The sequence below is a fragment of the Hemicordylus capensis genome, chromosome 2, assembly GCF_027244095.1.
Source record: "Hemicordylus capensis ecotype Gifberg chromosome 2, rHemCap1.1.pri, whole genome shotgun sequence".
NCBI lineage: Eukaryota > Metazoa > Chordata > Lepidosauria > Squamata > Cordylidae > Hemicordylus > Hemicordylus capensis.
This window is the reverse complement of record NC_069658.1, coordinates 304,384,098-304,404,665: the sequence shown is the minus strand read 5'-3', so window position 1 is coordinate 304,404,665 and position 20,568 is coordinate 304,384,098. Positions and strand designations below refer to the sequence as shown.

At 43.9% G+C, this 20,568-nt stretch overlaps 1 protein-coding gene across 4 annotated transcripts in view; it reads left to right on the top strand.

The window, feature by feature from the left end:
• The window catches only part of FLNB (filamin B), a 113,867-nt gene that overhangs the window by 38,986 nt on the left and 54,313 nt on the right, over window positions 1–20,568 (top strand). For all 4 annotated transcript variants that reach the window (XM_053293802.1, XM_053293801.1, XM_053293800.1 and 1 more), the window contains exons 3-11: window positions 7,158–7,255; window positions 7,919–8,066; window positions 9,978–10,096; window positions 11,230–11,307; window positions 12,494–12,656; window positions 15,536–15,733; window positions 17,583–17,720; window positions 19,532–19,658; window positions 20,088–20,224. In XM_053293802.1, the coding sequence (XP_053149777.1) occupies window positions 7,158–7,255; window positions 7,919–8,066; window positions 9,978–10,096; window positions 11,230–11,307; window positions 12,494–12,656; window positions 15,536–15,733; window positions 17,583–17,720; window positions 19,532–19,658; window positions 20,088–20,224 (1,206 nt within the window). The remainder of the gene's footprint in view (window positions 1–7,157; window positions 7,256–7,918; window positions 8,067–9,977; window positions 10,097–11,229; window positions 11,308–12,493; window positions 12,657–15,535; window positions 15,734–17,582; window positions 17,721–19,531; window positions 19,659–20,087; window positions 20,225–20,568) is intronic.

The following is a 20,568-nucleotide window of genomic DNA, read 5'->3' as shown; positions in this document are numbered from 1 at the left end:
GGTTATCATAATAATCCACATGTAAATGAGTCACTTCCTTTGGAAGTACATGGCATGGAACCTATAGCTGTGGGCCACTGTAGATGTCGCAACCAGGGTTGGATCTTGGTTCCCTGAATGTATCCATGCCTCAGGAGCACATGCTTCCCATCCTGTGTTCACATGTGAGTCAGAAGAATTCTTCTGTTACTCCAAGATTGGTTATGAAGTCTGAACAGACTGCTTTTGGCTTGTTCTATCCTATGTGTTTGAAATAAACAGGGATATGCAACTTATGTCTTGAAGTGGGTTGCAGAGCTTTGTTTCAAGCACTTTGGAACAAGCCAAGAGCAGTTGGTTCAGACATCATGAACTATCTTGGTTTAACATTACTCAGAAATAGATTTTTCTCTACTGCTTGCAGGCAGTGGAGGGACAGACATACATGCTCAAAACTAGATGTGTGGAACTGAGATTTAACTCTGGTTCTGCATCATGTTGGAACTGGCCCTGTAAAAATAAGCTGTAAATGGCTGGATGGTCACAAACCCCCTAGTGGAAGATGCACATTACAAAAATCCACATTAGTTGAAGGTGGGGGGCTGTTAGAGTGCATCTTAAATATCTTGGTGTATAAATGTCTGATTACAGTATTACGTAGTTGAACAAGCTCTTGGCTTCAGGAAGTATTGCATAGGTTCTAAAGGCTTTTTGAGAGAGGTTTTGAAATCTTGGAGGAAAGTGCAACACCCTTGTACTAGTAACAAAGCTCTTGCATCACTTTAGTGGCTTCCAGTATTGCTACAACCAGTACCAAAAGGAATGAGGTAAAGCTACCACCTTGTAGTCTGTAGAGTTTATCCTGGCCTTGATGTATGTCTATTTAGTCTACTAAACTCTTTCAGTCTCTCACAAATTCAGATAACCAGTCTTCAGTTTTATTAGAAACAAAACTGGAACAGCATACTGGAAAATACAGATAAATTGGTACTTGGCTATAAGATGGTAAATGTATTTATCATTTATTTTTATACTGCCAGATATGTAAATCTCTAGGTGTACAAAATTTAAAACAATATAAAATCTCAAGAACAGACTAAAATTCCACAACACGATAAAAACCATGTCATAGAACAGGTTATTAAAATTAATTCCAGTTAAAAGCCTGCAAAAACAGGTGCATCTTGAGGGTCTTCCTGAAAACAGAGAGGGAGATGCTCTTCAACAGGGAGCATATTCCAAAGCCCAGGGGCAGCCACAGAGATGCTTAGTGCATGGTTAAGCTGGATTGGATGAGGTAAAAGGCCAGGCCTTCTTTCAGAACTGTACCATTGGGTTGCTGCTTGGATTTACTACCTTGGCACAAACTGAACCTAATCAAGGATAGAAATTTTACCTGGGGAAATTGATCATAGCCTGATCTCAAGCAGTAAGGCCTAATCAGTTGCTAGCAGATTACAGAAAACACTGATAGTGCTAAGTGCAGAGGTTAGAAGGCCATGTTGGAAGACTGCAGGAGACGCTGAGAGGTTGGTGTGTATTCCATCTCCCTTCCTCCCCCTCTCTTGGTTGGTGGGGTCTGCAGGTTGGCTCTAGGCTCTTTCGGGGCTTTGACTTCTTGGTAGCTAGTCCTTCCTAATTGCTCTAACACCAGACAGGTGGGCCACTCTGTTGGCTTTTCCAGCTCTTGGGCCCTTAAAAGAAGGAAGGCTGTGCTGGAGGTGCGGTCACTAGTGCAGGCTGCCAGCAGGCAGGACACTGAACACCAAACTCCTTTGGACTCCTTCCTTATAGTGCCACCTTCTCTGTATTGCCCAGCTGTTTACAGCTATGTGCCAGGGCTCTGGTATAAGTGGGGTAATTGGGGGCGCTTCTGGGAGTTCTGGAGTGGCTGTTACAGTAGTAGTGGAGAATAGAAGATTCGGCATTGGCAGGTCAGCAGGCCATTACAGGGGAAGGGAAACCAGAAATTTAATAGCTGTTTCCCCTTCTGGTTATGCTATCAGCTCTCAGGCCTTGGTGAGCAGTTCCATTCACCCTCAGAACCTGATCTGCTCCTTTGCAATGCTAGGTTGGTTCAAAATAAGACTGATTTGATCATGGATGAGGGAGCCAATGTGGCTTATGTAACTGAGACCTGCTTGGGGGAGGCTAGTGGCGCAGTATGGGCTCAGCTCCTCCCTACTGGGTATCCAGTGGTGGAGCAGGTTAGGGGAAGGGAGTAGGGTGGAGTGGCTGTGATCCATCGGAATGACATCTCCCTTACCAAGATCCCTGTGAGACAATTGGACCCAACTGAGTGTGTGTATTTTGGCCTGCGGACTCTGGATAGATTGGGGATTCTGTTGGTGTACCAAGCACCCTGTTGCCCAGTGGAGTCCCTGATTGAGCTGATGGAGCTGGTCACCGAGTTGTTGTTGGAGTTGTCCAGGCTTTTGGTGTTGGGTAACTTCAGTGGTCACTTCATGGCCAGCTTGTCTGGTGTAGCTCGGGAGTTTATAGCTGCCACGCCAACTATGGGCCTATCCTGTTGGTTTCGTGGCCGACACACACTGCTGGTAACACTCTCAATTTAGTCTCTATCTTAGAGCAGAGTGGTCGTCCACAGGTGGAGATTTCTAGAGTGTCTCCATTGTCACGGATGGACCACCATCTGATTAATGTTGGTCTCATGGCCACAACCCATCTCTTCAGGGGTGCAGGATGGTCCACCCAAGAAGGCTGTTGAATCCTATAGGTTTCCAAGAGGCCTTGGAGGGTGTTAGGGTTGGTTCTGCTGGTGATTCTGTTGATGCCCTGGTGGAAACTTTGAATAGGGAGTTTACCAGGGCAGTAGACACTATTGCCCCAAAGCACCTTCTAAGTTCTGCTTGGAAACGAGCTCCATGGTATACTGAACAGCTATGGAGCTGAAGTGGCAAGGAAGAAGGCTAGAGTGTAAAAGGAGAAAGACTCAACTTGAATCCGATAAAACACTGCACAAAGCCCATTTGAAGGCTTATTCTTTGGCATTATGTGCAGTAAAGAAGCAATTCTGTTGTGCAGAATTGTCTGCAAGTTCGTGTCCAGAGTTATTCAGAGTTGTGAGGGGATTGACTCAGGTTCCCTCTTCTCTGAACATAGATCTGGATTTTTTATTATTCCTCTGTGATTGCTTTTAACAATGTTTTTGCAGATAAAATCTCTCTCATTCAAGCCAACTTGGACTCCACGGTTATGACAGGGTCAATTGCAGAGGTGTCCAGTATTTCCTCTGGTTCAATTAGAATGGATCAGTTGCAGTTTGTGACTCCTGAGGATGTGGACAAACTCCTTGGAGGTGTTCGGCCTACCACTTGTTCTTTGAACCAATGCCCAATGTGGCTTATAACATCTAGCCAGGCAGGTTGTTAGAGATGAGCTAGTTGACATCATAAATGCCTCGCTGAGGGAGGGCAGGATGCCTCCATGTTTCAAGGAGGCAATTGTGAGACCTTGGCTTAAAAAGCCTGCCCTAGAGCCCTCGGTAATGGATAATTATAGGCCAGTTTCCAGTCTCCCTTAGTTGGGAAAGATAATTGGGGTGTGGGGGGGTAGCGGCTGATCAACTTCAGGCAGTTTTGGATGATACTGATTATCTAGATCCATTTCAAACTGGCTTTAGAGCAGGCTATGGGGTGGAGATAGCCTTGATCAGCCTGATGAACTATCTCTACCAAGGAATGGACAGAGGGAGTGTGATTCTGTTGGTTCTGGTGGACCTATCTGCAGCTTTTGATACTATCAACCATGGTATCCTTTTGGATCATCTGGGGGATTTGGGAATAGGTGGCACTGCTTTGCAGTGGTTCTGTTCCTATCTCTCTGGTAGATTCCAGATGGTGTCACTTGGAGATGGTTGCTCTCTGAAATGAGAGCTATTGTATGGTATCCCTCAGGGCTCCATCCTGTCTCCAATGCTCTCCTGTCTCTGATGCATCTACATGGAACTACGGGGTGAGATCATCAGGAGATTTGGAGCAGGGTGTTTTATGTATGTATTTATCGCCCGCCCCGCCAAAAATGGCTCAGGGTGGCTTACAACAAATAAAAACATTTAAAATCAATTAACAGTTAAAATCATTTATACATTAAAACATTTAAGATTAAAAACATTTAAAACCAGCATCAAAAATTTAAACCATAAATCTAATTAAAAGCCTGGGTGAATAAATGTGTCGTCAGCACCTTTTAAAAAGTTGCCAGAGATGGGGAGGTACTTATTTCAATAGGGAGCACTTTCCAAAGTCAAGGGGCAGCAACGGAGAAGTAGGAATGTGCTCAGATTGCGTAGGTGCGGTCCGATGCTGGGTGTGTGTGTCTCGCTTTAAGGGCAGGGTGGGGAGTTGTACTTACTACTCTGCCGCTTTTCTCTCTCCGGTGCTCCATTTTTAAGAGAAATTTCTGGGGCGGCAGTATTCCTCCCTGCCGCAATATGCTGACAACCAAATCTATTTCTCCATGGCATCATCATCAAGAAATGGCATAGCCCCACTAAATGTCTTCCTACAAGCAGTAATGGACTGGATGAGGGATGATAAATTTAAGCTGAATCCAATCAAGACGGAGGTACTCATGGTAAGGGGTCATACTTTGAGGGAAGTGATAGATCTTCCTGTTCTGGATGTGGTTGCATGCCCCCCCCCCCCCCGGAACAGGTATGTAGCTTGGGAGTGCTTCTGGACCCAGGTCTCACTCTGGTTTCTCAATTTGAGGCCATGGCCAGGAGTGTGTTCTGTCAACTTTAGGTGATACGACAGCTTCATCCATTCCTTGATAGTAATCTCAGAACTGTGTTGTACTCTCTGGTAACCTCTAGGCTTGACTACTGCAATGCACTCTACGTGAGGCTGCCTTTGTATGTGTTTCGGAAACTTCTGTTGGTTCAAAATGCAGCGGCTAGATTGGTCTCTGGGGTGTCTCAGAGACCATATTGCACCTGTTTTAAAGCAATTAGGTTGGCTGCCAATAGGTTTCTGGGCAAAATACAAAGTGCTGGTAATTACCTTGAAAGCCCTAAATAGCTTAGGACCGGGTTACCTGGGAGGGTGCTTCCTTCTGCATGATCCCCACCGCACATTAAGATAATCAGGATAAGTCCATCTCCATATACCGCCAGCTCGTCTGGCAGTGACTTGGGAGTGAGCCTTCTCTGTAGTTGCTCCTAGGCTGTGAAGGCGCTCCCTATGGACATTTGTGTTTAACATCTTTACCAGCCTTCAAAAGAGCCTTGAAGACACTTCTTAAAAGCCAGGCTTTTAGTAATTTCTTAGTGTTAAAACTTGTAATTGCTGTTTAGATTTTTAACTGCTGTAGTTTTTGATTTTTTTAAAAAAATTATTAAATAGCTGGTCTTGTTTGTCTTTATTTTTGTGAACTGCCTGGAGCCTCTGGAGTCAGGTGGTATATAAAGTTAATAAATAAAACCAAAAATGCACCAAATTGCATAATGCCGAGTTGTGGCAGAATAGGAGTCTCTAACTTGCATTTCACTTGTCTCTCTAGAAGATTCAGTAGAAGCTAACTTCTAGTTGGATAATAACTTGATTTGATAGGTGGAGTTTTACACGTGTCTCCAGAACTCAAATTTCATGCATCTTGTTTGTGAGATGAGGAGCATTTTGTAGTAGGAAATACATATAGATGGCAGAATTGAGTGCTGGGCTGTCTGCTGAATGGTTCAGCTGCTAGTGTAGTCAATTAGATAAAGGGTTTTGATGTGATAGCTCTTGGGGTGGCTCAGTGTCTCGATTGGTCTCCACTTTCCCATCCGCAATATCCTGCTTACACTCGCAGCGTTCCAGTTGTGCAATTTTTGAAAGTTCTATATAAGCTATAGAGATCTTGCGTCTGAGAAGTTTAGCTGAAAACATAGGACCAAATTAATGAAGATGAGAAATGATGCATTTCTGTCTTATTCTGAACTTCTTAAAATAAGAGGCATGAGAGTCCCTGATCTGGATCAGGGGTGTGGGTATTTGTGGCTAACCACTTCCTCTGTATCATTTTTTCCTGATAGTCTCCCCTGAAGCTTTGTGCTTCAGGAGGAAACACACATGGATGCAAGCTTCAGGGAGGAATCTCTACTAGGGAGTGGCATTGGCAAGGGAGAATTTAAAGAGACCATCTCGGAGAGACCATGTTACTCCTTTACTTGATGGAGTTACACTGGCTGCCAATAGGTTCCCGGACAAAATACAAAGTGTTAGTTATAACTTACAAAGCCCTAAACGGCTTAGGCCCTGGGTATCTAAGAGAGCGTCTTCTTCACTACGAGCCCCGCCGTCCATTGAGGTCATCTGAGGAGGTCCGTCTCCAGTTACTACCAACTTGTTTGGTGGCTACACGGAGACGGGCCTTCTTGGTCGCTGCCCCGAGATTGTGGAATGTGCTCCCTGCTGAGATACGATCTTCCCCATCTCTGGCAAGTTTCAAAAAACAGCTGAAAACCCATTTTTTCACCCTAGCTTTCTCAGCTTCCTAAATTTTGGGGGTTTTAATATCTGGTTTATATTAGAATTAAAAACTCAATTTCAGGATTTTAATCACTGTAATTGGTTAATTGTGTTAAAATGTTTTTAAATTGTTAGTTGTTGTTTTTTAATTTGTTTTAGCTCTTTGGAAGGGCGGTATACCAATCAATCAATCAATCAATCTTATTGAGACCATGGTCCCAATCCAGATTGGCCTCTGCCCTACGGCTGCTAATTCAATATGTTCAAAAATATGGAAATGCCAAAATGTATATCTTCATTCATTCATTCGATTTCTATACCGCCCTTCCAAAAATTGGCTCAGGGTGGTTTACATAGAGACATAATAAATAAATAAATAAAATGGCTCCCTGTCCCCAAAGGGCTCACAATCTAAATCTAAAAAGAAACATAAGATAGACACCAGCAACAGTCACTGGAGGTACTGTGCTGGGGGTGGAGAGGGCCAGTTACTCTCCCCCTGCTAAATAAAGAGAATCGCCACTTTAAAAGGTGTCTCTCTGCTCAGTTAGAAGGGGTCTTGTCTAGTTTGGGGCCTCTACACAACTCAAGTGTGCAAAAATGTTGAGATTTTTGAAGAGTTAACTGCATACATGACAGGTTTTTCACCTTCTCCTAATATAGATGCTTTTATAAGTTCCAAGTGTAAACCTTTTATCTCCTCAGGTCTCTGCCCAGACTGGGAAACCTGGGATCCGAAGAAGCCTGTCGATAATGCTCGTGAAGCCATGCAGCAAGCAGATGACTGGCTGGGTGTCCCTCAGGTAGGGAAGAGAATGACTTGCAGCTTTCCTGGAAGCTGTCAGTCGTGCACCATGTTGGAGCCTGTGCTCCTTTGGCATTCAGGAGTTCAGAACAACTTGAGTCCGTGCTGACTGTAGCATTGCAAAACTCTTGCTGGAGATTCGTTTGAGACGGAAATGATGGAGCAAAATTTGTCTGTGTCCAAATCTGAATCAGTGGAAGCAACAACTTAGTCCTGTGGTGTCAATACTGTGACCCAGTTACCTACCTAGCTGCCCTTCTGTCAACAAATTGGGTATTTGGGTTTGTGCTACTGAGTAGTAATTTCACAGCTGAAAACATTGGCATAGAAGCCCAGGCATTGTCCTTGGCAACAACCAAACCTTTTTTTCAGAGTGCACTTGGTGCACAACTTCCTTAAGCAATGGATACAAGTGGCATCATAGCTTCCTTAATCCTTCTGACTGGCACTAATAGACTTTTTGTAAACTATCAAATGGCTCAAGATCAGTGTATGTGGGTTCAGATTAGTGTTGTAAGTGCTTGCTTCTAAAGCAGTGGTTTTATTTAACACTGTTTCCAAACCTAGATCACTTTAAAAAGGGCATGATTCCAACCATGTAGGAGTATGCAATGAACTCGGAGTATGCAAAGTACTGAGTAAATCTGTGTATTTTTATCAGGTCATCGCTCCTGAAGAAATCATTCATCCAAATGTGGATGAGCACTCTGTAATGACCTACCTGTCACAGTTCCCAAAAGCAAAGCTGAAACCAGGCGCTCCTTTAAAGCCGAAGCTGAATCCAAAGAAGGCAAGAGCGTATGGCCGAGGTGAGGTCTAGAACACTCCTCTTGCCACTAGTGTATTCATAACTGTTGTGTTTAAAAGACCAGTTGATTCTTGATTCTCTAAATCCTGTTTGTCTACAAACTTCCAAGTTCTATTGTATGTCTTTGGTATGGTGCCAGGACTCAGAAATATGTGGAAATAGTCCAAAAGGCACTCCTACTTTCACATAAGATTCTCAAACCTTATGAGAACCAGTTCAGCAAGCCTACTACCTTGCTTCAATAATGTTGCCCTGTGCTTTATTCCAGAGTGTCTCCTGGTTCATCCTTGCAAGGCCTGGCAGCCAGTGGTAGCTTCCTGACTATTTATTAGGCCTGTGCAAAGCTTCCCCCGAAGCCAAATATTCTGTACAGCTCCTCTGACACCATGCAGAGGGACCATGCCATGGTATCCTTTCAGCAGTGCTGATGGGCTCCTTTTAAGGGAAGCAGCCCTGTCAAGCCCCCATTTGCTCACGATGCACTGGGAAGTGTAGTCCTTCCCAGCATTCAAACCCCCCCCCCCAGCTCTAAGATATTACTGAGGCTTGACAGGGCTCTTTCTCTTAAACACACACACAAAACTCCCCCTGCCCATCACTGGGGAAAGTGCAGCTCTCAGAGGAAAATGGCTCTTGCATGGAGTTTGGTTTTTTTGTGTTTTGTTTTGGCCGACGTGGCCCCCACTTGAAAAATAGTGAAGATCACCACCCCAAGATGTTCATGTAAGCCTCAATACATATCTCATGGTTAGGTGGTAGCCAGTTCACCTCATGCAAAGCATTTTGGAAGAGGCTCAAACTGGACAACTATCATTCTGAAAATTTGGCAACAGGCTTGTTTGCCTGAATAAACCACAGACTCCATCTCCTCAAGACTCCGTTAACTCTCTGGCCAATAACAGATAGGTTTTTTCCATGATTTCCATTCTCTCTCTCCCACCACGTTTTGTTAAACGCTCCCAATTGTTTGTCCCAACAACCCTCCCAATTGTTTGCAAAAACAAGTTAAAGCAATACAACAGGAAGAAAAAATTCTGTGCTCTGGATAAACCTAGTCCTGATAAGAATGGAGAACTGTATCGGCTTTATCTTGTGACAGAAGCTGATGCAATGTGGAATCTTAGATTATTTCCAAGGCAGAACTTGTTCATGGATGTATAGGCTGCTTGGAAGAGTGTATAGAAATAGGAAGATGCTTAAGTAACAACACTTGCAGCAATGTTTATCTTCTCACTGGTGAAAAACATCTCCATATCTAGGATAGGTATTATGACTACAGCATTTTTAGTATGACAGATCTCTGATGGCTTTGATTACTTTCATTGCAGTGAAATGCATACTTTTGTGTCTGGCTCAGGAGTGTCAAGAGTTCAGAAAAACATGGAAAATAATGTTGGTAAAACTAGTAATGGTTCTTGGGAAAGAGGCAGGGAAGCCCAAGATTGAAAGAGAAGAGCTTGTGAATTCTGAAATGAAATGACTTCTTTAAAATGTGTGAAAGAGAGAGGTGGCATGTTGAAGGTGTGTAAAACAATGATGGATCTTGGAGCATGAGAACTGCAAGTTGCCTAACAAAACTGATTGATGAAAGCATTTCATATGGTGTATTCTTAGGTAGTGGCTACCACATCTTATTAGATGGCTTTAAAAACAGACTAGGCGCGTGGAATCTGTCAGTGACTAAAGATGGAGCCTTTATGCTTAGTAGTGGTATACTTCTGATAATCAGATGCTGGGGACATAGTTCAGTCATTGCCTTTGTAACCTGCTAGTAGCTTTGAAAAGGGAAAAGTGAAGTTTAGTGCTAACTACTGAAAATGCTTATTAAATCGTGCAATGAGGATTGCACATGTTTTTCTTAAGAATGGCTTCATTACAGCTATCTAACTGATGTTTATATCTGTTTGCACAGGAATTGAGCCACATGGCAATATGGTCAAGCAACCTGCCAACTTTACTGTAGATACTATCAGTGCGGGCCAGGGAGAAGTAATGGTCTTTGTGGAAGATCCAGAAGGTAACAGAGAAGAGGTATGCATATCTTGAGGTCTTGGAAAAGATGGATAATAGGTTGATCACTTGCTGCTGTTCTGCCACCAGGAAGTGTAATCTCTTGCAGATAGATAAGCATTTAAGCTAGCGTGCAAATTGAGAGCCACAAACATCCGATGCAGTATTAGCAATGGAAGCCTGATAGCATAACTGATTTCTGAGCTTCTTAACTAGGCTTGTGGGGTGGAGTTGACTAGAGAAATTGATGGTGCTTGAAGGGGTTATTCTGAAACTTATTTTGATGGCAGTGGAGTTGCTGCTGCATCTGTTGCCCTTGCATCATTCATATTTCAGAAGCTCCAAGTCACATGGGAGGAGACCATGGCACAACTCCTTCCCACACCAGCAATTGCCCTAGTTCCCAGAAGGGGTGACATCCTTGGGGAAAGGAGACATATTTTCAGCTCTTCCCAAGTGACCATAAATTCCGCGCGTTTCCAGAGCAGTGCAGAGGGAAGATGCATGTGGTACAGATTCCTGAATAATGGAAGTAACACTGTTAGTGGCCCTAGCTGGGAAATAGAGAAGGAGATAATGATCGTGACACATAAAGCACTTAATATGTTGCCTTGCTAATCTTGCATGCTTAGATTTCAGGGTTTTTGTTATCCTCCTATCGCAGAGGGGGAGGGTTGGTTGTGGTCTAAGGCTGAGAGTACTTTGCCTAAGGGCCAGCAAGTGAGTTCATGGCTGAAGTGAGATGCTTAACTATTGCACTATACCAGTTCTATGAGGAACATAGCAAACTAGACTTTCTTTGAACATCTAGCCCAGGGTAGGCAACGTGTGGCTCTCCAGATGTTGCTGAATGACAATTCCCATCATCCTCAGCTGTAATAGGTTGCAGCCGGTGGTGACCAGAGTTGTAGACCAGCAACATCTGGAGAGCTGCATGTTGCCTACCCCGGCTCTGCAAATGCTGTCCCAGTAGAGAAGAGCAGGGCTCAGTTGGCTTCATGTCCTTGGAACTGCGGTTGCCAGATCTCATTCACATGAATGATTGCAACCACATTCTGCTATGAAGGGCATGGTACAAAAACTGTATGAATAGTTTTGGAATTGTTGAACTTAGAATGTTGAACGTTTTAGTCTAATGCCTTCTTACTACGTAGGCAAAAGTGACCCCCGACAATGACAAGAACAAGACTTATGCTGTTCAGTATGTGCCAAAAGTTACAGGACATCACAAGGTAAGGTAAACTGGAGATTTGGGGGCAGGTGGGAGGGAAGCTTGGGCATAACAGACAAATGCATTTTGCCTGGGGTGACAACACAGCACCATCTCTGAGGCTTGTCTAGATTGGGGTGAGCAAACCTGTCCCTCAAGCTGTTTTTGAACTACAACTCCCATCATCCCTAGCCACAGTAAATTGTGGCTAGGGATGATTGGTCAAGGATATTGGTTGTGTTTGGAAGTGACAGCCGCTTCCTTCTTACGTAGTGTAGTGTTCACCGTTTTTCAAGTAGTGGCTACATCGCAAAAAACCCCTCCAATGTGAGAGCCACAATAAGCTCTGCAGTTCTTTACGTTTCCCTTTAAGAGAAATGAAGCTCTGAGCCTCAGCACTATCTTGGAAGATGTGCACAGAGCCCTGGGATGTAGTCTTTCCCCTTAGAACTCTGTGGGGCGTGGTAGTCCAAGGTATTGCAGTACCCAAGGCAAAGTGCAGAATGCGGTCTTGCCATATGCCCTTGATGGGGCGCGCACGTGTATGTGTAGCCCTTTTCAGAACTCACCCTTGCAAACTTAAAGTACATTGGGGGTGGCAGGGAGGAGGGAAGGTTGGTAGCAGCTTCCCCTTCTTTGCTGGTGATTCTTGAAAGCTTTGTAAGGAGAAGACATCCTTTCCCCCATGCATTTTGCAAAGCTAGCAAGGGTCCGATCGGTCCCAAATTGCTGCTGTGATGGCAACGGCAGAGGGCATTTTGGCGCCCCAACAACTGGTTACTTGAGGCAACTGCCTCGACTTGCGTCACGAAAGCGGTGCTCTTGCTGTGGGGAAAGCACCAGGGAAGGACTACACTGCCTTACAAGCTGGCTTGGTTTCCCTTAAAGGAGCCCCACTGGTGCTGGGCAAAGTGTAGCACTGTGCTGTGGGACTAGTTGCCTCTGGAGTGGGGTGGGTTGTGTGGAGTATTCAGCTCTGGCTGAAGCTCCACACAGACCTCCTAAACCACTAGGGAGCTGATGATGACGACTACTGCTAGGGAGCTGCACTTAAGTGCACTTTGCTGGGAGCCTCCACTGGCTCTTGGGCCTTGCAGTGAAGAGCACTAGCCTAGCAGGTGGTGTTTTCCATTCAGTGAATGAATGCAAAGTTATCATTAATCCCCGATTGTGCATACCTGACCTTTACACTGTGACTACACTTCTAGGTTTCAGTTCTGTTTGCTGGCCAGCACATTGCGAAGAGCCCCTTTGAAGTCAATGTTGACAAAGCCCAGGGAGATGCCAGCAAAGTAACTGCTAAAGGGCCAGGTTTGGAAGCAACAGGAAATATAGCCAATAAACCTACTTATTTTGACATTTACACAGCAGGTAAGAGGGGCCAAACAAGACTGTTGTAAATTCCCATTGCTGCCTTGCACGGCTATGTAGCAGGGTTGAAAGAGTCAATCTGTTTCTATAAGATTCTGGGTGTGGCTTAAATGGTGTCTTAGATCTTGAGGATGAGGAGAATGTATGACAGGCGTGGGATAAATAGTTATAGACAGAGGCTTGATGAGAGATGAGATCTATAGATAGAGGCTTGATGAGAGAGGTTGCTCAAGTTGGAATAGGTTGCCAGTTGAGCCCTGAAGCTATCTATCACTACAGAGTTGTATATTAAAACTTAGATCATTCTTGCTGAATTTCTGCTTAGTGTGCTTCATTATGCTGTCTGCCTTGGTTTTCATGGGAAACTATTTGTAAACATTGATCAGTATGTTTGCTCATGTGGGGTGAATATGGAGCAGCTCCTATGCAGATTTGAGCTTCTAGTGAAGGGTGCATGATAGGGGTGTGAGCTGGCTCCAAGGGTTTGGGTTGAACCCAACTGGACCTGGTTTGGTGCAAACTCAAGCTGAGCTGGCTCAGAAATTACTGTTAAAAGGGAATCTGTTAAGGATTCCCCTTTACCGGTAAAGTGGGGTGGGCGGGGGGGGGGGGCTTCACTAAAACGAGTCGGGGCGGGAGGGGAGTGAATTTCTAACTTTAAAAGTGCTGGCGGCTTTGGCTTCAGCCACGTGTGGGTGGAGGTGGTGGCAGCAGTTCACCCACCCCACCCCTGCTAGAGCAGGAAAGGCCTGTTTGAACCCAATTCAGTCCTCTGTGCATGCGTGGAGGCCTGAACTGGCCATTCCTGCTCCGGCGGGGGTGGGGGGAGCTGCCGCCACCCCCACGACTCCTGCTGAAGCTGCTGCCAGTGCACTTTTAAAGGAAAAATTCATTACCCTCCCACTCCAACTCATTTTAGCGAAGCCCCCTGTCTCCTCTTTACCAGTAATTTCTGAGCTGGCCCAAACCAAGCTCTGTTCAAACCAAACTGAGCCTGACCTGAGTGTGCACAAAATTGAACTGGACCTGGTTCAGCTAGAGTCTAATTTGATTCGAGCGAAACCAGGCTTTCTGGTTTTGTGCGCACCTCTAGTACATGATTCTCATATGGTCTTACTCCACATCTCTATTTGCTCAAAGCCACAGTGCACTACTATATCTGAAACTGCCCTTCACTTGGGGAAGATGAATCCATCTTGGGAGCTAGTGGCAAAAAGTTAATGTCTCATATGGTTTAGACATAGAGGCCTGGGGCAAAGATTAAACCTTGGCTTCAAGTGACTTCTCAGCCTCAAGAACACATGCTCCCCTCTGCACATTCCCTCAGAAGAATTCTTCTTTTGATTGTGGCTAGAAATAAGCCAGGATCACTCATGATGTCCAACCCTATCAATCCTGGCTTATTCTAATTGCGGGTCTTGAGATAGTGGTTTATCTGAACTCACAGATTGAAATCTGATTCAGATCCAGGTTTATTTTAAGCCTTCTGGTTAGAATAAGCCAGGTTTGGTCAGTCTGGATGTTATGACTGATCCTGGCTTGTTTGTAATCATGTTTGGAAGTAAAATTCTGGAAAGAAATGGGGGAGTGCATGCTCCAGAGACTGTGACAATGCACAAAGTTAAGGCTTAATCTCCTTGGCCCTGAATTGGCTCAGTGGGTTCTCTTTAGTAGTGGTTCTCAAACTCTGGCTACAGGTAGAGACGCATGGTAGCTCTGTGGGCTATGCTTCATGTTATGGTGTGTTCTGCCCATGTTTCCTTAAAGTTGGAATGACTACTCAATCAACAGGCATGCAAGAACAGGGTTGCAGCCATGGAAACTGGGTGGGGGATGCACTGTCCAATATTGGTATAAGGGTTAAGTATCATTCTCACCCCGCCATCTGTAGCTTTGCATTATGGCTGTAATATTTCTTGCTCTGCTGTTCCTCCTGTCTGCCCATGAGTCCATCTCTTTGGCTGTACCAAAATTCTATGGTGGCTTCATGAGAAACCATGTTCAAGGCAGAATGACTTTTTTCCTTCTGACTAAATCTTTTGTTCCAGATTTTTTCACTAAAAGACCATAGGAAAGATTTTTATTCAAAACTAGGAAAGCTAGCTTTAAGCAAATATCTAACTTGTGTGTTTTAAATATAGCTCCAGTATATACAGTTTAACCACTGTGGCTATATTGGGATTGAACTGCAATTCTTCTTTAAGAACATCAGGCCTTGTAGCTTAGCTAGAGTTCTGGAGTTTATAGCAGTTGAACCATGCATACAAACTTAACTTCTGAATTCAGACACCTTGTTTTCTCAACGAATATAACAAGGAATTTCTCAACTCAAGAAGCACAGTCTTGCCAGACTATATTGCAGAAATTAAAAGAAAATGAAACTGCCCAAATGAATGTAGGATGCTTTTTCTAGAAAACACAAGTCTGGAGGAAGGGACCTTGTTGAATGCAGGGAGAATCCTGGCTTTTGTGTTCCAGAATGTGAGGGATGGATAGTCATTTGGAACTCAGAATAAAGGTTCTGATGTTCAGTTGTTCCTGCCCTTGGGTTTATGGGCCCCATCCACGCACCATACAGTATTTTGCAGTTCCAACAAGTACTGGTTGGAAAAACCATTAAAATATTCCTTGGGGTAGAGTTGGACTCTTGAGAAAGGCTGTTGCCACCAAAAATGCAGTCCTGTGGAGTTCTCCATAATGCATAGTACACCTTACCTCATATCCATAAAGCAATGTAGAATAAGGAAATGGACAGTGTTAACCATCAATTTCCCTGCTCCAGCTCCACATCATTCCTGGCTGGCATGAGAAATGGCTACTGGTCTAATCCACGGAAAGAAAATTCTGAGTGGAAATCTAATATTTTTGCTGTATTGTAGGGGCTGGTGTTGGTGACATCGGTGTGGATGTAGAAGACCCTCAAGGGAAGGACACTGTGGAAGCTGTGGTAGAAGATAAAGGAAATCAAGTCTACCGCTGCATATACAAGCCTCTTCAAGCTGGTCCTCACACCGTGAGAGTGGTGTTTGCTGGAGAGCATGTTCCAAAAAGCCCCTGGAGTGTTCTTATTGGAGAAGGTATGTGTTTAGGGCAGATCTCATAGCTTTGTGGCCCTTTTTAAAATGAGCAAATGAGTCTTTTGGGTTGAAATAGAAAACAATTGCATTACTCTTGCTTGGAGGCCCTCCAGAAAAAGACTTTGAAGTATTGTTGAGTTCTTGCATTTAACTGGGCTTGATCAATCTGCCATCCTAAATGGCCACACTGCTGCTTCTGAGATTTCTAGAGTTAAGCTTATTCTTGCTGTCTCTTAAACTTGCTATATTCACTTTTATTTTGTCTCAATCTTTTTTTCTCTGTAACTGACACTTGGCTTTCTATTCCATCCTTGGCTGCTCCTGTGCTTTCAGACCTCTGCTCACCTCTCCTGAGTTGATACTCAATTTGTGGGATGTTGGACTTCACTACTATTGGCTTCATAGTTGGGCAAGCTCTTTCGGTAAGAGGGCATGCAGGGTGACGTGTATTTGCTGGCTTCCCCCCTCTCCCCCTGAACTCCTTTTCTGCAGGTTTGCAGGCTAAAACAAAAGCTTTTGGATTGTACAAAAATGTTGCAAACAACTTATCAGATTTGCAGCTTTTTGCAAGTGGTCTCGCAAGAAGTCAAACTGTTTAACCACAAACTGCTGAACTTGGTTGCAAGAGGCTTGTAACAGAACTTCAGCTTACTGCTGCGTCACATTTTGTCTGAGTAGAGCAAATGGCATAGAATCCTGAGCAAATGCAGACTGGTTGGGAATCTAATTGCCTAGATGCTTGGAGCAGAACAGGCTGTCGTGAAATGAATAACTTCCTGCTCCGAGGAAAACTGTTACCAACTCCTGAAAGGCATGCATGGAGTTGAGCTATTGGGAATGCACATTCACATCTGAGAAGCCCTTCGGGGTCTGTGCCTGTTGCAGTATTGCATCTAGACAAATGCTGGAAAGCAGACTCACAACTCGGGCTTCTTCAAGCAGTCTTGTATCGCCCACGAATTTTCACATGCTGTGGATTTCTCCACTGTGTGTCTGGTAGTGCCTGTTCCTTCTCATGTCTTGCTTTCTTAATGACATGCTTTCCTGATAAGGATGTTCAGCAACGCATGTTTAAATTCGATTCTGAATGTACATTGTGAAGATGCTTGTGCTTTCTAGTCTCTCACCTCCTGGTGTTATGCAGTTGAGGCACATCTGCACAGGGCTTTGGAGTTCAGCTTGCTTATTTAGCATGTCTGGTACCTACATTCCCATGAGTTTTGAATCTGGGCGGTTGCCAGCTCTTCTGCATGGCATATGTGGACAGTAGCAAGACTGGCATAGCGATGCTATCTGAATAATCAAAGATGCATTATTTGTTTGAGATTGTCACGTGGTACATTTTACTTCATGTTCTTTTGCAGGGACTTGTTCTGAAAATCTGGTTTGGTGCTTAGGCACTGAACTGGAAGGGTTCCATTGCATTCACACTCCAAGGCACATAGCTTCAGGGAAAATTTAAATCCCTGCAAGTTTAGAGCCATAGAAGCTAGAATGCTTTGCTCCCTCTGTTACTGTCAAACTGCATTGCTCTTTAAACTGCAGAAAGTGATTTCAATGTTGTAGGGGTTTAGTCCATTAAATTACAGATAGGGGTGTGTGTGCGTGCATGCGTGAGAAAGAGAGAGACTTTGAATTAAAAGCTGCCATCTCCAGATTTGTGTCTTAGTGTAAAACACCTTGACTGTTTTTGCTCTTTAAGACTACAGAATGATCAGGTTTTGCATTTCATAAGGTTAAATCTCCCCCTCAAAGCAGGCTGAGAGCAGCGTTCCAGACTGGCTTGCTTAGGTTAAATATCTTTAGGAATCAAAGGCTGTATTGATGTCTGTCTGCCATTTACTTGTAGCCTGCAATCCCAATGCCTGCCGTGCCAGCGGTAGAGGCCTTCAACCTAAAGGAGTTCGGATCAGAGAAACTGCAGACTTCAAGGTTGATACAAAAGCGGCAGGGAGTGGAGATCTCCATGTAGCCATAAAAGGGCCAAGTAAGTGTTCAGCTTCTTTACATTGCTTGGGCTTCTGGGGTGGGGCTGGAGGAGTTTGCAAAGGGCTTAAAGTATATCAATTGGCTTGTAATTCTGGCAGCTGTATGTTGACTTTGCCTCCTACAGGGAAACTCCAGAATTGAAATAGAGTTGCTTTCCCCCTGAGAAGTAGATTTAATTGTACAAAAGGAATATATAAACACAGAAATATGGAATAACCAACTGTCTGGGTGTGATAGCATCTTGTTTACCTGTTTATACTGGTGTAACTTGAGCTGTACAACTCCTTAAGCAGCCTTAGAAAGCTTCAAAGAGTTGCATTACTACTGTGTACCATAGAATCATGTATTTGAGGCTCTTAAGAACATGTATGTATAACCTGTACTTTAACACTAGCCTTTCATAGTAAGTTCGTTCAAGAAATGTGAAGCCTGCATGCAAAATGGGGAGCCAGAGGACGCATGCTGGAGACAGATCTATGTGTCTAGAGACTCATCTTCTCCAATTGCATAGAAAGAGGGTTAGGGGTCAGATGAACAGCACAAGGGGTGTGAGATAGTCTCCACATGTCAAAAGTGGTTTGACATGTAGCATGTGAGGATGACTGCTGTGTTTGGAGCTAGTCTAGAGTGTCTTGGGTGTATAGAACTAGCCATGTAGTTTAGATTCTGGTCTCCACTTCCTATTTGTCAGTAAAGTTTAACTTATTTCTAAGCTCTGGAACACCTCTTCTGAACCCAAAGGGAAGGAGTTAGGTCCCAGTTCAAAATTTAGGGTTCCTTTTTATGTCTAGTATAAGTCTGAGTAATATAATGTTGCTACATGGTGCTTCTCAGTGCAGCCACAGTGAATAATTTTGAAGGATATTTCCTGTGACGTCACTTGATTGCCTTCAAGCCTTCCTCCAAATATATAAACTTGTGCAATCTGCTTTTAAATGGGTCATTCTACTGAACTGGAGTGCTGGATAAAAGCAGTCTCTTAAAGCAGCCTGAAAGATGTATCCTTGAGCAACTTTCATCTGGATGCCCTTTGGTGCCACTGGCATGACCATGTCAAATTTGCAAAACAGAGGGTGGGAAAACGTGAGATCCTGATTATTAAATGTTAACATGTTTCTGGGAATGAACTTAAAACCAAATAAACTGGATCACTTTTGCTCTGATTTGAGTTTGAACATGGTGGTCATAATGGACAGGAATCTGCCATCCGTTCCTATTCTGTAGGTTAACAGGCAACCCTTCATACTCTTGGACACAGAGCAGGGCTTGAACTTGCTGCCTCTAACAATCCTTCTCAACTTGTATAAAATGTTAGGGATTGTGGGGCGGGGCTATTAAGTATGTCTGTTACAGTAATGTTTACATGATTGAGCGTTGGCTTGGGCAATGTTGCCAACTGTGCTATTAAAGACAATAGACTAGTATCAACAAACTTCAGCATATTTAGACTGTGTCTTTAGAACACTAAATCAAATAGGCATTCCCCAAATACTTGTGGTCATGAGGTCTGATCAAGCTTAAGCATTCCTTGTTTTAACATATGTCATATATAATGTGTTAGACTAAGGAAAAATACAAGGAAATGAATTAAGCAGGGTAATCTAACACTTTCACGGTCTGTTCTGGAAACGTTTATGCCATCCTTCTTAGAGAGAGGCAGTCTCTCCTCTTTGCTAAACTTTTTTTGGTAGAAAAAAATCATTTTGCGGAATTGATACTAAAATACAGGGAAGCACGCAACTGCCTAAAACTGGAGAATTGGGGCTGGAGTTATTAAAGGCTAATGTTAGGTTGATGGTGTTTCTACAGAAGGCTTGGAGGAACTTGTGAAACAAAAGGAATTTATGGATGGCGTATATGCATTTGAGTATTACCCAACAACCACAGGGAAATACATTGTGACAATCTTATGGGGAGGCCACAACATCCCCAAAAGGTGAGTTGGAAGATCAGTTTTGGACACTACAGGCAGGAGATTTTGTCTACCCATAATTAGGGCTCTGATCTGGGCAAAGGTGATTCCATGGGAAGGTTTAAAAAAAATAAATCAGTTATTTGTCCTAGATTCAGGTCAGGGTTGGAATAACTTGAAGTGGATACTGATAGTAGGTCAAGGTTCTAGCTTTCACTTTTTCCAGCCTAATTTCTTCCCCTCTGATTTTGGTGGGGCAGGTGAGAAGGAGAGAAAATTGGATGAGGGTGGGAGCAGGAAGCCATAACAGGAAAAAATTATTTGGATCCAGTCCAGGAGCTGTCTGTTATGCACAGAGGGATGAATGCAATTTCTTGGTCAGATCTGAACAGCTCTACCGGTGGTGGTGGTGGTTTTTGGTCGTCCTAATGTGCTCTGATGTTTTTCTCGTAGTCCTTTTGAAGTTCAAGTAGGGCCTGAAGCTGGTCCTCAGAAAGTAAGAGCCTGGGGGCCAGGCCTTCATGAAGGAGTTGTTGGTAAATCTGCTGACTTCGTGGTAGAAACCATTGGTCCAGAAGTTGGATCTCTAGGTAAGTCAGTCCAGGCAAAAACGATATCTCATGGACATCACAGCTTTCTTCCAAAACTGTTATTACATTAAGAGTATTTTTTAAAAAAAATATCTAACTTTGTATAGGGTGTTCCGTCTGCTGAACACTAGAAATAATGCAGCCTTCCTCCCATGTGAAACAACAATGGATATGAGAGCCTCATTTGTATGTTTCCAAGCCCCTTTCACTTGGTCACTTCATGAAGTTGGCTTGCCTAGCGCTGCTGGCACTTAGTGGTATTACTGTATCCTGTTCAAATTAGGCAGGACCAGTAATCAACAGCCACCACCCATTTTAGGGCTGGTCTTTCTACTGCTGGCCCT